General features: G+C 54.7%; 1 protein-coding gene across 3 annotated transcripts in view; it reads left to right on the top strand.

Annotated features, from left to right (window-relative positions):
• The window catches only part of SCN4A (sodium voltage-gated channel alpha subunit 4), a 67,805-nt gene that overhangs the window by 41,639 nt on the left and 10,969 nt on the right, over positions 1-15,197 (top strand). For all 3 annotated transcript variants that reach the window (XM_088829221.1, XM_055408205.2, XM_055408206.2), the window contains exons 10-15: positions 409-618; positions 1,221-1,374; positions 3,484-3,722; positions 5,683-5,856; positions 6,694-7,050; positions 13,772-14,260. In XM_088829221.1, the coding sequence (XP_088685347.1) occupies positions 409-618; positions 1,221-1,374; positions 3,484-3,722; positions 5,683-5,856; positions 6,694-7,050; positions 13,772-14,260 (1,623 nt within the window). The remainder of the gene's footprint in view (positions 1-408; positions 619-1,220; positions 1,375-3,483; positions 3,723-5,682; positions 5,857-6,693; positions 7,051-13,771; positions 14,261-15,197) is intronic.

Here is a 15,197-nt window from a genome sequence, read left to right as displayed (position 1 = left end):
AAGCTGTCTCTATTTGCAGATGACGTAATTATCTATGTGCGTGCATGCTAAGTCACTTCCATCATGTCCGACTTTTTGCCACCCCATGGGCTGTAGCCCTCCAGGATCCTCTGTTCATGGGATTCTCCAGGCAAGAGTACTGGCGTGAGTTGCCATTTCCTCCTCCAGGGGATCTTCCTGACTCAGGGATTGAACCCACATCTCTTATGTCTTCTGCATTGGCAGGCAGGTTCTTTACCACTGGTGCCACCTGGGAAGCCATACCTTCCCTCAAAGGCCCTCAAACTTCCAGGCTCTGTGAGGGATCCTTCCTGTCTGCCTCTCTGGGCAATGGTTCCATGGAGGCAGGCCCTGGGTGAAAGCAAGCAGGGTACCAAGTGACACTTCCTCCTCCTCCCTCACTCCCAGACCCTTCGAGCAGCTGGCAAGACTTACATGATCTTTTTCGTGGTCATCATTTTCCTGGGCTCCTTCTACCTCATCAACCTGATCCTGGCTGTGGTAGCCATGGCCTACGCTGAGCAGAACGAGGCCACCCTGGCCGAGGATCAGGAGAAAGAAGAGGAGTTTCAGCAGATGCTGGAGAAATTCAAAAAACAGCAGGAGGAGCTGGAGAAGGTCTGGACTTGGGGAGGTGGGGGGAGGGGAAGATCCAGGGGTCTCCTGCCCCTCAGCCCAGGTACCCTGAGCAGGCTAAGGGGCAGGGGGAGGTGTGGGGTGGGGACTGAGAGACAGGAGACGGGGATCAGAAGGCTCAGGCTGGAGGTTTGGTGGGGTGGGAGCACCCAGGCAGTAGAAAGAGTATTTCGTAGCTCAGTGCCTCAGTTTCCCCATACATAACCAGGAATCTGGAGTAGTTAAACGTGAAGTAGGCTTCCAGCGCAAATATCTGTGGTTTTATGATTTTTTTATGGACAGTGTCTGGGTCCAGGCTGAGGGAAAGGTGGATGCTGATGAGGCCCCAGGGAGCAGGTGTGCATTCACCCATCCCCTCATGAAGTGCAGGGTCAGTCAAGGCTTCAGAGAAGGAAGGGTCTTCAGGGATGAGCATCCTCAGTCACTTTGGTCCCTACCCTGTCACCCCACTGCCAACCACCCCTATTGCAGTAGACTGCCAAAAAGAGAGGTCCCCAGCCTGAAGGACTCAGGAAGAAGCTCTGAGAGGCCATTCCCATGGCTTGGCGATGGACTTTATGTCCATTACCCTTGCTGGTCCACAGGCCAAGGCTGCCGAGGCTCTGGAAGGTGGGAAGGTGGACGGGGACCCAGCACACAGCAAAGACTGCAACGGCAGTCTGGACACATCGGCAGGGGAGAAGGGGCCTCCGAGGCCAAGCTGCGGCACAGACAGTGCTATTTCCGATGCCATGGAAGGTGAGTGCCCAGCATCCCCAGACTGGTCCTGCCCATCCTGCCCATCTGGCCACTCGGACTCCTGGGATGGGGGCAGGGAGGGCCTGGCTGGGCCCAGGTTCAGGACAGTAACTTAATACTGGCATCGAAGAAATGGCCATGATAAATATAGTCCTGGCTTAACCTGGCCCGATTCTGGACACAAGGCCAGGGTGCAGCGGGAACTGGGGGCTTCCGGGAGGCCTTGTGGGCTGCCAAGGCAACGGGAAAGGACAGGATAAGAATACTAACCAGGAAGGGCCAACGTTCCGGAAACTGGAGATCCTGTTTTGCAAATATCTTCTGGGTAAAAGATAAAGGTCAAAGTCAAACTCTGCCCAGATAGAGCCACAGACTCCCAAAAAACCCCATGCTGCCCCCCAGGCCTCAGGAGACTAGGTTAAGGTAACAAGGAGAGGTGGGTAGACATACACATGGATGGATGGATGGATGGATGGTTGGATGGATGGTTGGAAGCATAGACGGATGGAAGGACAGAAAGTGGGTGGGTAGGTGGGTGGATGGATGGGTGAGTGAGTGGGTGGGTAGGTGAATGGATGGATGCATGGGCAGATGGATGGACAGATGGCTTGATGGGTGGGTGGGTGGGTTGAAAGATTAATGAATGGGAAGAGACACAGGTGTGTGGATGGTTGAGAGGGAAGGAGGAGGAAGTGATGCAGGAAAGGAAGATGCAGGGAAATCTGACGTCAGAAGGATTGGGTCCCCTCCCCAGGTGTCTTGCCTTTTGGCAGGAAGGACTTGGAGGACTTTGCAAACCCCTGTCCCAGCTGACCTTGCCTGAAGGGCATCCAGGTGTCTGTGCTCTGACAGAGAACACCCCAGGGGGTGCTGGGCAGAGCCAGCCAAGGAGGTTACTCCACACTGCCCTTGCTGGGACACCTGTGGGAAGTTTGGACCCTCAGACACAATTTGAGGCACCTGCGGTAACATCTGGGTTGGGAGCGGGCTGTTACTGTCAGAGCCTGCAGCCTTTGGGAGGTCGGGTTGACCAACTGCTGGATGCGGGGAGGCTCCGCTGTCCCCTCCTTGGGGTGTCCCGTTCAGGCCCTTAAACCCACATGTCTATGGGACAGCCCCTGACTCCAGCTCCCTTTCCTCATCTATGACATGGAGGCACTAATATAGTTACCTCACACATTTTTGGTGGATTAAATGAGATCATGCCCTGGCTGAGAACTCCCATGGGCACCAGAGGCCTGGAAGACCTGGAGGAGATGCAGCATATCCATGGGCCTGACAGAGCCCCAGGGGTTTAGAGCTGGAGGGGCAGGAACAGGGCGTGTTTCCAGGAAGCTACCCTGGTGGGGAAGGACTGGCAGGGTCCGGTCTGGAGGAGCCGGCGGCAGTGAGAGGCAGAGCCCCCAGGGAGGACTCAGTGTGCTCCTCAGAGTTCTGGCCAGCAACAGTTGGAACTGAGACCCAAGCTTCTGCAGTGGCCTCCTGCCTCTCCCTGAGGCCCTCGGGCCCCTCCCTAGCCGGGATCGCAGCCTTGGGCCATAGTTAGTGGATGGAAGTCTCCCTATGGCATAGGGGGATTTTGTGCTAAAAAGGTGGAGCTGAAGTAGAGCACTGGGAGAAGGGACCTGGGGTAAGGCTTCGGAGGGCATGGCTCTTTATGGGGCTGCCCTGGTGGCTCAGACAGTAAAGAATCTGTCTGCGAGGCAGGAGACCTGGGTTCGATCCCTAGGTAGGGAAAATCTCCAGGAGAAGGAAATGGCAACCCACTCCAGTATTCTTGCCTGGAAAATCCCATGGACAGAGGAGCCTGGCCGGCTACAGTCCATGGACTCTCAAAGAGTCAGATACTATTGAGCAACTAACACCTTCGGTTTCAAGGGACTGGTCATTGGGTGCGCGGAACACTGAGGGTGGAGCCGCGTGGGCGGGGTCTAGGGGTGGGTCTTGAGGGTGACCCACTGAGAGGCGGGGCTTGGGGTGGGCGTCCCTGAGAGGGCGGGGCTTGAGGTGTGGCGCTCCGAGGGGCGGGGCTTGGAAGGTGGGCTCAAAGTTGGAGGTGGAGGAAGGAGCAGGTGAAGGGGCGGATCCTCACCTGCCGTCTGTTTTCAGAGCTGGAAGAGGCCCACCAGAAGTGCCCACCATGGTGGTACAAATGTTCCCATAAAGTGCTCATATGGAACTGCTGCACTCCGTGGGTGAAGTTCAAGAAGATCGTCCACCTGATCGTCATGGACCCCTTCGTGGACCTGGGCATCACCATCTGCATCGTGCTCAACACCCTCTTCATGGCCATGGAGCATTACCCGATGACAGAACACTTTGACAGTGTGCTCAACGTGGGCAACCTGGTACGGAGGGGACAAGGGAGAGGTGGTCCTTACCGGGCAGGACGGGAGAGGGGCCACAGGGCCCACGGGCTGTGTGGAAATGAGGGGCACGATTAGAGGGCATAAAGAGACAGTCTGGGGTTATTTTCCTAGCATATGGGAATACAGGGACATGAGTTGATGTACCAGGGGAGGTACATGGGTGATCAATGGAATTTGGGTTTCAGGGTATTTGGGGGCAGAGAGAGTGGGGATGAAGTACTTAGCTTCTTAAGATCAGGACTCCAGGGGCTCTGGAGTCCAGGTCATGCCCTGGAGGCAGAGATGGGGGAGTGGGAGCTTGGGGATGGGGAGTGAAGTGCTGGATGGCAAGTCTCTCCACTTTCAGAGGTTGTTGTGGGCCCCTGGAGAAGGGCATGGCAACCCACTCCAGTGATCTTGCCTGGAGAATCCTATGGACAGCGGAGCCTGGCGGGTTATGGTCCACAGGGTTGCAAAGAGTCAGCCATGACTGAAGTGACTTAGCCCCGGGGCCTAAGAGAGACCAAGGGACCCAGAAGATAGGGAGTAGAGCCACAGGCACCCAGGCCCAAGAAGCCCCAGCTCACCCTGAAGGCCCCAGGGCTTCGTCCCCCAGCCCTGAGGCCCCCTGCCCACTCCATTTCTCCAGCACAACCAGGCCAGCTCCCCTCTCAGCCCTTTCTGCTCCACTATTGTTGACACACACTGATCCGCCTGCTTATCCCTGCCCATTAGGAGCATTATCACCTCATTGCCAGCCCTGGTGGAGCCTGACAAAGGGAAAAAGCCGCCACCTCCTCCTCTTCCAGCCCGGCCCCACCCTTCCCAGTTCCCTTCTCAATCTGTCCAGGGTGGCCAATGGGCTAGATGCTTCCCCTACCCTGAGGGTGAGGGGAACCCAGGGAGAGTTAAGATGTGGGGCCTGGAGCAGGATGAGGCTGGGGTGGGTGGCATGGCAATCAGACCCTGGACTCCCCAGCCCACGAGGCAGGCACATCTACCCCAGGGAGATGCCCGAGGCAGCTATGGCCAGGCTGGGCTGGAGGGGCAAGGGTGGGCTCTGGACTCGCCATGCAGCTGCTGGGGTGTGTGTGATGGGCCCGGCCCGCCTCCTGCCCACCCCCTGCCCACACTCTGCTGCCGTCTGGGCACCTGCTATGGTTAGAGACAGCTCCTGGGCGGGGCTCAGCATGTGCCCGGGCAGGCTGTGGACCCGGGGCAGCTGGTGCCTGGCAGAAGGGTGGGGGCTGTGCCCAGGGAGCTTTTACGGGCTCTGAAGCCCTCAGACAAGTCCAGGATTGTGGGGGATCAACTCTGGTTCTCACTGATCCTCAACTTCACCTCCTGTCTGACCACCCCCCCAAATTTCCAAATCCACCAAGATTTTCTGGGTCCTGGGACCGCCCCCCCGCCCCACCCCTGCCAACCAGGGTAGACAGGCTGTAGGGTGTAGAGACAGGAAACTGAACTAAGCACCCCAAGACCTGGGTTTGAGACCTGACCCCATATGGACAGCGTGATTGAGAGCTTGTCGCTGACTTCTCGGAGCCTCAATCTTTCTTCTCTGGGATGGACATGGTGATCATCCCTCCCAGCTTCGTGGAGATCAGGATACCGATGAGGCCATAACATGAAACACAGAATGCTCTACGAGAGTCAGATATTATTATGAGTGGGTTGAGACCCCAGGAAGTCACGTGACAGGCCACAGTCACAAGGCCAGCAAGAGATAGGCCGTGGTCTCTGAGCAGTACCCACTCTGCCCAGTGGCATGGCTGTTAGCTCCTCGTTTATTTACACACACCTGTGGGCCATGGGTACACATGTACCATGCCCACCCCTTCGGGGCTCTGCCACCCTCTCTTCTGGCCTCAAGGGCTCTGCCCAGAGGTTTAAGAGTGGAGTGGGAGACTCTGGAGGCCCTGGGTCCCTGAGGCTCTGCACACCCCACCCCCCGCAGGTCTTCACAGGCATCTTCACGGCTGAGATGGTGCTGAAGCTCATTGCCATGGACCCCTATGAGTACTTCCAGCAGGGCTGGAACATCTTCGACAGTATCATCGTCACCCTTAGCCTGGTGGAACTGGGCCTGGCCAATGTGCAGGGGCTGTCGGTGCTCCGCTCCTTCCGTCTGGTACGTGAGGCCCCGGGACCCAGGCTGAGGGAGGGTGGGGTGTGGATGCTCGGAGGACACAAGCAGAAACCCCCAAGAAGCCAGAGGACTGGAAAGGAGGCCCCTCTGCCGTAGTGTGCACCCCTCTGCCTCTCAGAACCTTTCTTGCTGGCAAAAGGGAGGAAGGTGCTCTCCCTGTTATCACACAGGGCTGCTGGGAGACCAGAGTGAAGCCCAGGAGCTGCCATTTGGACTTAACTCCTAAGTGAACTTGGGGGGCAGTGGGGCAGGGCCTTCAGCCCATATTGCAAACCTGAAAACTGAGGCTCAGAAAGTTCATCAGTAGTGGGATTGGGACTCTGAATTAGCATCCTTTTCACCACCTTGTAGGGACCTTTCATGGATCCCAAAAATATAGAGAAAATAAGATACACGTTTGCGTACCTTTTACCTGGCTCCAACGGCCATCAACTTCCTGTAGTTCTTGTTTAATCTGTTCCCCCACTTTTTATGGGGGAGTATCTTAAAGCAAATCCTGAGATTTTATTTCGCTTGTAAATGTTTTAGCTTTTATATGTAAGAGATGAGGACTCTTTCTTTTGATCATGTGAAGAGGATGAGGTGGTAGGATGTGAGCATTCCCATTTAACAGAGAGGTAAACTGAGGCCCCATATCCCTCAGGGGGTAGGAGCTGGAGCCATTCAAAAGAGTTCTTTCTGGGAAACCCCTGGTGGTCCAGTGGGTAGGACTCTGTGCTCTCAGTGCTGAGGGTCTGAGTTCAATCCCTGGTCATTGCCTCGGGGTTGGGCCAGGGGTCCCTGGGTCTCACTAACCCCTGCATTCCCCCTGCCTGGCAGCTGAGGGTCTTCAAGCTGGCCAAGTCATGGCCAACGCTGAACATGCTTATCAAGATCATCGGCAACTCGGTGGGGGCGCTGGGGAACCTGACGCTGGTGCTGGCCATCATTGTGTTCATCTTCGCCGTGGTGGGCATGCAGCTGTTTGGCAAGAGCTACAAGGAGTGCGTGTGCAAGATCGCCGCGGACTGCAGCCTGCCCCGCTGGCACATGCACGACTTCTTCCACTCCTTTCTCATCGTCTTCCGCATCCTGTGCGGGGAGTGGATCGAGACCATGTGGGACTGCATGGAGGTGGCCGGCCAGGCCATGTGTCTCACTGTCTTCCTCATGGTCATGGTCATCGGCAACCTGGTGGTGAGTGAGGCTGACTGGGTGGCTCCCACACCTTTGCCCAGAAAATCCAAGTGTCCGAGACATGTCCGTGACTCTTTTGTTGTTGTTTAGTTGCTAAATTGTGTCCAACTCTTTTGCAACCCCATAGACTGTAGCCCACCAGGTTCCTCTGTCCATAGGATTTTCCAGGCAAGAATACTGGAGTGGGTTGCCATTTCCTTCTCTAAGGGATCTTCCTGACCCAGGGATCAAATGCTGCCTTGGCAGGTGGATTTGTTACCACTGAGCCACAAGGGAAGCCCATCCGTGCCTTTATTTTCCTTAAATCGGACTGTTGAAGGGTTCTTTTCCTATGAAACTGTGTTGTGTAAAATCTCTGACATGTGATTGTTTTATTCCTCCCCTGACCCTAGATGGAAGTTTTGTATGGTTTAACCTAGTGGCTCTCAAGTTTTAACCTGCTTCAAAGCTCTTGTGAGTTTCTCAAAACCTAGATTTCCCAGTGCCAGCCCCCCAGAGTCAGGTGAGGCAGCTCTGAGCCAGGCCCCCCAAAGCTGCATTTCTAATGAGTTCTGGGTGATATCACTGCCACTGGTCCAGGGACCACAGTGCGAGTAGTCAAGACCCAGTGTTTCGGGTAAAGTAACACGATAACTGGAGTCAGACTGACCCGCGTTTCAGTCCCAGCTCCTGCGCCATCTGTGTGACCTTGAACGAATCACTGCTCTCTGGTTGGCTGGGTTCTCTAACTCCACGTGGAAGAAAAATGGTAGACTCCTCAGGGCAGCGGGGCCCAACATTTTTGGCACCAGCGACCGGTTTCAAGGAAGACAATTTTTCCACAGACTGGCGTGGGGTTGGGGATGGTTTTGGGGTGATTCAAGCACACTGCATTTATTGTGCATTTTATTTCTGGTGGTTCAGATGGTAATGAATCCACCTTCAGCGCAGGAGACACAGGTTCGATCCCTGGGTCAGGACGATCCCTTGGAGAAGGGAATGGCTACCCACTCCAGTATTCTTGCCTGGAGAATTCCAGGGACAGAGGAGCCTGGCGGGCTACAATCTATGGGGTCGCAAAAGAGTCAGACACGACTGAGCCAGTAACACTTAACACTTTATTTCTATTATTATTATTACATCAGCTCCCCCTCAGATCATCAGACATTAGATCCCAGAGGCTGGGGGCCCCTGCCTCAGGGGGTGGCTGGGGGGATTGACCTTGAGGGAAAAAGGCACAGTGTGGGTCGGTACCAGGAACTCCTGGCCTTTTTGTTCTCCTCCTCTCTCACCCTCTGCTCCTGGGTGTTGGGAGGATGCAGAGATGACCTGAACTGCATCTTTCCTGCCACTTTCTGGGTGGGGCGCTGGAGGAGGGAAGGAGCTACAGGGGCCCAGGAGAAATGGGATGTGAGGCCGTGGTCCAGCTGACCAGAATTTCTGCGGCCGGCCGGCTGGGGCGGAGGGAGGCCTCTCTGCTCACCCTGCCGACCCTGCTCCTCGGGGCGGGGTCACCCCTGCCAGGAGAGCTGTGCCTGGCGCCCCGAGGCGGCGCTACCCCGGGCAACAGCGGGTGGGAAGACGCACGTCCCCGCGTTCCGCAAAGGCCTGTGCAATCCTTGAGCTGCTCCGTCAGCGCTTCTCAGATAACGCTGAGCTCCGCTGGGGGCAGGGGCGGACCGGCAGCCGGGGGACTCACCTCGACTGAGCAGGACGGTGGGATGGGGTCCCGACAGCCAGACAGCAGAACCCAGGCTGACTGCTCCTGGGAGGGGGGTCTTAGGGAGCGGGGAGAGTGAAGGAAATGCCTCAGCAGGACTTTGGGGCAGGATTCCTGATAGGGGGGTTGCAGGCTCTGAGTAGATGTTTGTGAGGCAAGTTTAAGGGGCCTGGGAGTGACTATAAGGGTCGCAGTGGTTTCTGTCTACCTGTAAACTCAAAAACATCTCAGGCCTCTACTTTGCCACTTTCTGACTGGGAAACTTTGAGCAAGTTATTTACACTCTCTCTGGCCTCAGTTTTTCTCATCTGGAAAATGGGGATGAGGCGGGTAGTGACTACTCTGCTGGGTGGTCGGAAGGATTACACCGATACATGTCAAAGTGCTCAGCAAAGTGCTTGGCCCATGAGACCAGGGGAGTTCAAAAGTTACAGGCATTCAGGGAGCAGTGGTGGATCCCATACCTGCCACCAACTGGCGTCACACGCCAGGCTTTGGGCTCCTGCCATTGCCAGTTCCTGTGCCAGGGGCTTTACGTGTATTATCCCTAATGCTCTTGACAACCCCATGAGGCAGGTAATGTTGGCTCTGTGCTCCCAGGAGGCACAGCCCAGAACCACACAGCTAGAGTGAAACTAAGCCTGGGCTAGAAACTGAGTCTGTGCACTTCCAACAACAATAACATCAATGTCATCGTTAGTGATACTAACGCGGAGTTAACATCAGAGTACCCGTGGGGACAACCGACCTCTATTCATGTTCATGCAGGCTTCTGAGCACTTTCCGGACATTAATCTCTCTCTTTTTTAAAAACTGTATTTACTTATTTATTTTTGGCTTTGCTGGGTCTTCATTGCTCTGAGGGCTTTTCTCTAGTTATGGCGAGCAGGGGCTACTCTTCGTTGCAACGTGTGAGCTTCTCATGGCAGAGGCTTTTCTTGTTGCCGAGCTCAGACAAAGGACACTCAGGCTTTGATAGTTGTGGCACATAGGATCAGGAGTTGCGGCTCCCAGGCTCGAGAGCCTGGGCTCAATAGTTGTGGTTCGTGGGCTTAGTCCCTCTGAGGCATGTGGGACCTTCCCAGATCAGGGATTGAACCCGTGTCTCCTGCACTGGGAGGTGGATTCTTTACCACTGAGCCACCAAGATAGCCCCCTGGGGTATTAATCTCTTAATGCTCACCAGCCTCCATGTGTTGTGTGCTGGATTTTGTTTTTAATATTAAAATATTTAATAATATTTAATTTTAATTGTCTGTGTTGGGCCCCAGTTGCGGCACACAGGATCTTTCATCTTCCTTGAGGCATGCGTGATCTTTAGCTGTGGCATGTGAACTCTTAGTTGCATCATGTGGGACCTAGTTCCCTAACCAGGAATCAAACCCAGGCCCCCTGCATTGGGAGCTCGGAGTCGTAACCATTGGACCACCAGGGAGGTCCCAGGGATGCGCTGTCTTATCTCTGTTTTGTAGACAAGAAAGTAGAGGCTCAGGGGGGTTCCTTAGTAACCTGTGCAGGATTTGAACCCAAGGAGTCAGGTCCCAGAATCCAGAACCACTGCACAGCACTGCCTCTGTGTGTGCCCCCATGCCTCCCATCACATACACACACACACACACACACACACCCTGACACCCTTCTCAGGCTCAGCTCTGCAGCTCTCCCACTTTGCTCAAAGGGAGCAGAGTGGCCCGGGGAGGCGCGCTGCCAGCTCCTTGGGCACTGGCCCCGCCTACCACCCTCCCAGGCCTCATGGAAGCAAGTGTCTGCCAGAGGGCATGGGGCACCCTTCCAGGGAGGGTGGGGACCCAGGTCCCCAGTGTCCATGGCACTCAGGTACTTGCTTGGGGGTGAAGAAGAGGAAATGACCATGTCATAAGGAACCCTCCCATCGGAGCCCATTCCTGGGGAACCTAATGTCCATCCCCCTTCCCTAATTTAACCCACCCCCATGCCTTGCCTGGGGCAGCTATTTCTGTCCCAGGCAGGAGCCGTGTGCAAACCCTGCTGACCCAGAGAGCAGCTAATTCCCATCTCAGATGTGTTTCTGGCAACTGGACACCTCCCCCCAGAGAGGGAAAGAAAGACCAGTACATTGTGGTGGGGGGCAAAGACAGGACAGTAGCCAAAAAGCGTGGTGACGGAGCGAATCTCCCAGCACATTGCCCTAGAGAGAGAAGATGAACAATATGTAATAGATACATATTTTTTTTTAATTTTTCTGCTCCAGTTCATACTTATTTATTTTTAATTGGAGGATAATTGCTTTACAATGTTGCATTGGTTTCTTCTGTATGACAATGTGGATCAGCTTTAAGTACACATATATCCCCTCCCTCTCAAACCTCCCTCCCTATAATTATTTTAAAGATATGTCAACACGATAGTTAAGACAATGACAAAAAGACCTTAGAGGACACTGGTGAAAGCGACAGATTCACATATAAGATCCTCCCCTGGTCACTCAGGGAATTGGTTCCAAAACCCACTGTGTATTAGTTGCTCAGTCGTGTTGACCCCATGGACTGTAGTCCACCAGGCTTCTCTGTCCATGGACTTCTCCAGGCAAGAATACTGGGGTGGGTAGCTATTCCCTTCTCCAGGGGATCTTCCCAACTCAGGGATCAAACCTGGGTCTCCTGCATTGCAGGCAGATTCTTTTCCATCTTGGGGGCTTCCCTAAGATACCCCTTGCAGATACCAAAATCTGGGGATACTCAAATCCTATAGAAAATGGCGTAGTGCAGTTGACCCTACTTCTCTCATGTCCAGTCACACACTCAGCCCCACCCTGAGGCCCCCAGAATAAGACCTGCCTCTGGTTGACAGGAGCCGGGAGCTCCCCTGCCTCAGTCAGGCTGCGCCATCCTGGGAAGTGGGTTGGTGGAAGACAGGGCCACTGCATTGCACAGCTTCTGGGGTGGCCATTCACACTGTAGTCTAAATAAATGATGTCCTCTAAAGTTGCACAGGGCTTTCCAGGTAGCGTCAGTGGTAAAGAATCCACCTGCCAAAGCAGGAGATGCAAGAGACTTGGGTTTGATTTCTGGATCAGGAAAACCCCCTGGAGTAGGAAATGGCAACCCACTCCAGTATTTTTACATGGGAAATCCCATGGATAAAGGAGCCTGGTGGGCTACAGTCCATGGGGTCGCAAAGAGTTGGATATGACTGAGCACACACACACACACACACAAAGTTGTGCAATGACAGGAAACCTGGATTCTAGTTCTGAATGTGCTGTGTGTCCTTAGGCAAGTCACTCCACCTCTCTGAGAGAACTCAGGCTCCTCATTCATAAAATGCAGAGCTGGCCTCAGAGTTCATCCCACTCCTCCGTCTACCGTGTAAAACCTTCTATTACTGCACACATAACAGCCGACACCTTTTGAGTGCCTGCTGTGCGCTCTAGTTGTATTGACCTTTCAGTCCTCACAACAATGTGAGGAGGTAGGTACTGGAATAATCGCCATTGTACAGATAAGGAAACCGAGGCACAGGGCAGCAATAGGACTTGGCTCTGGACACCCAGCTAATCACCTGGGGTTCAAAGCCAAGTGGCATGGTTTCAAGGCCTGTGAACCCGTCTCTACTTTGTGCAAACCCACTGTGTTGTAATCGTCTGATCAAATGTCTGCCTCTAGGCTGGGAGCTGGAGAAGGCAATGGCAACCCACTCCAGTACTCTTGCCTGGAAAATCCCATGGGCGGTGGAGCCTGGTAGGCTGCAGACCATGGGGTCGTGAAGAGTCGGACACGACTGAGCAACTTCACTTTTACTTTTCACTTTCATGCACTGGAGAAGGAAATGGCAACCCACTCCGGTATTCTTGCCTGGAGAATCCCAGGGACAGGGGAGCCTGGTGGGGTCATACAGAGTCGTATACGACTGAAGTGACTTAGCAGCAGGCTGGGAGCAAACTGAGGCCAGTCATTCCTGCACACAGTGGGAGAGGCTCAGTAAATATCCACCAAAAATTAAAGCCGAGGGAGATAGACCAGTAGCCTCTTACGTCCCTTTCAGTGGGGATAAGAAGAGAGTGTCAGTAGGGCACAGAACCCTGGGGGAAGAAAAGGGAATGAGCCGAGGTAGATCAGACATTCTTCCACAGCAACTGGGGACATACGTCTGAGTACTGGGAGCTCCAGGTGGCACTAGTGATAAAGAATCCACATGCCAATGTAGGAGACGCAGGAGATGTGGGTTCAATCCCTGGGTCAGGAAGATCTCCTGGAGGAGGAAATGGCAACTCAATCCAGTTCAGTAGTCTTGCCTGGAGAATCCCACGGCCAGAGGAATCGGGCTGGCTACAGTCCACGGGGTCAAAAAGAGTCGGACACGACTGAGGACACACAAGCACGTACCAGGAGCCCATGGACTATTAAAAGTCCCACTCACAAGACAAGAGAAGGCTCAAAATAGTCAGGCTCCCAGTAAGTCCTAGAAGCTTGGAGACAGCCATGAACCCTAGTTTTTGATCTGCATCCCCTAGCAGTGGAAGTGGAGGACAGAGTCATGGAAAAGTCCCTATCACCCAGTAGGCCTCCTCAAATCCTGCCTCCACCTTGGTCAGCAGAGTCCTCTCATATGCCCAAGCCTCAGTTTCCTTATCTGTAAAGTGGGCATGACAGTAGCACTCCTCAGCTCCACGAGCAGTTTTGAATGTTCTGTTAAGTGCTGCTGTTCCTGTTTAGTCACGCAGTCATGTCCAACTCTTTGCAACCCCAAGGACTGTAGCCCTCCAGGCTCCTCTGTTCATGGAATTCTCCAGACAAGAATACTGGAGTGAGTAGCCATTCCCTTCTCCAGAGAATCTTCCCAACCCAGGGATCGAACCCAGGACTACTGCATTGCAGGCAGATTCTTTACCATCTGAGCTGCCAGGGAAGCCCTCTCTTAGAGGACGCCCCTCTTTAATGCCCACCTCTGACTTGGAGGCCTGAGGACCCTCATGCAGACTGAAGCTGGCACACTGGAGGACCCGCAGCTAAGCTCAGGCTCCCCCTCACCCCTGCTCTCTAGGTCTTGAACCTGTTCTTGGCCCTGCTGCTCAGCTCCTTCAGTGCCGACAGCCTGGCAGCCTCGGATGAGGATGGAGAGATGAACAACCTGCAGATTGCCATCGCTCGCATCAAGTGGGGCATCGGCTTCGCCAAAGCCTTCCTCGTGGGGCTGCTGCATGGCAAGGTCCTGAGCCCCAAAGTTATCATGCTCAGCCTCGGAAGCATCGGTGAGGCTGGGGAGGCCAGCGAGGCTCCGGAAAGTGCCCCCGAGGATGAGAAGAAGGAGCCTCCGCCCGAGGAGGTTGGCAAGGACCTCAAGAAGGACAACCACATCCTGAACCATGTGGGCCTGGCTGACGGCCCTCCCCCCAGCATCGAGTTGGACCACCTCAACTTCATCAACAACCCCTACCTGACCATCCATGTGCCCATTGCCTCCGAAGAGTCTGACCTGGAGATGCCCACAGAGGAGGAAACTGACACCTTCTCCGAGCCTGAGGATGTCAAGGTAAGCCCGTAGCAAGGTCCAGATTCAGGGGTCGGGAGTCAGACAGACACGACTCCATGTTTGTGTATGACCTTGAACATGGCACAAAGCCTCTCCAAGCCTCAGTTTCTCCATCTGTAAGGTGGGGTAATGGTACCTACCTTGTGGTGTTACTGTGAGCATTAGATGAGATGCTGTATGCAGAGCATCTCTGTGAGTGGTTACTTATAAATGCCATTATTATGTACCGCTCCGCCTGTATGGACACCCTAGGCCTCTCTCTCCCTGCACTCCTGCCCCGCAGCACCGCCTGGGTCCCCTCTCACCAGCAGGTGGCGCTGTGAGATAGCATATTCTCATTTGAGAAGGCTGAATCTGGGGCTGGAGCCCAAGGGGCCTCTCTTAACCTTGCCCTGGAGTTAAGAAGCCCCTACCAAGTTCTTGCTATTATCATCTATTTCTGTGTAGACGCACCCTGGTGGTGGTGGTGGGGACCCAGTCCCAACTTCCCAGCGTGGGCCAGAGTGCCAGGTCTGGGCTGGGGATGCTGAGGAGAGGGTGTCAGGGATCCAGTGGGGTGGAGCTGAAGGAGAACTGGAGAGCTGACCCCCAGCCTCAGATGGAGCCCTGATGCCCACCCCCTGCCCCTGCCCCTCCCCTGTGAGGGTTGGGGAGGTCCTGGCAGTTGCCCCCAGAAGCTCAGGATGAGCCCCTTGCCCACCCTTCAGCTCCATCAGGGGAAGGATCAGCACACATAAGCTAGGGCAGGGCCTCCTGTCCACCCCCTCCCTGGCAGCGTGGGCCCAGCAGGCACCAGAGCCTGAATAAACTTTGCCCTGAAAGCTCTTGACTCCTTATTCCCCCCAAATACGTGGCATGCTAACTTACCAGGGAGCCGAGTGCCTGCCAAGCTATAAATACCCCGGGAAACGTGGCACCAACCTCGGTATGAGGAGTG

This window comes from Moschus berezovskii, chromosome 20 (assembly GCF_049115385.1).
Source record: "Moschus berezovskii isolate FMDL1 chromosome 20, NW_MosBer_1.0, whole genome shotgun sequence".
Taxonomy (NCBI): Eukaryota; Metazoa; Chordata; class Mammalia; order Artiodactyla; family Moschidae; genus Moschus; species Moschus berezovskii.
The sequence above is the reverse complement of the archived record's forward strand: the minus strand, read 5'-3'. Positions and strand labels throughout refer to the sequence as shown.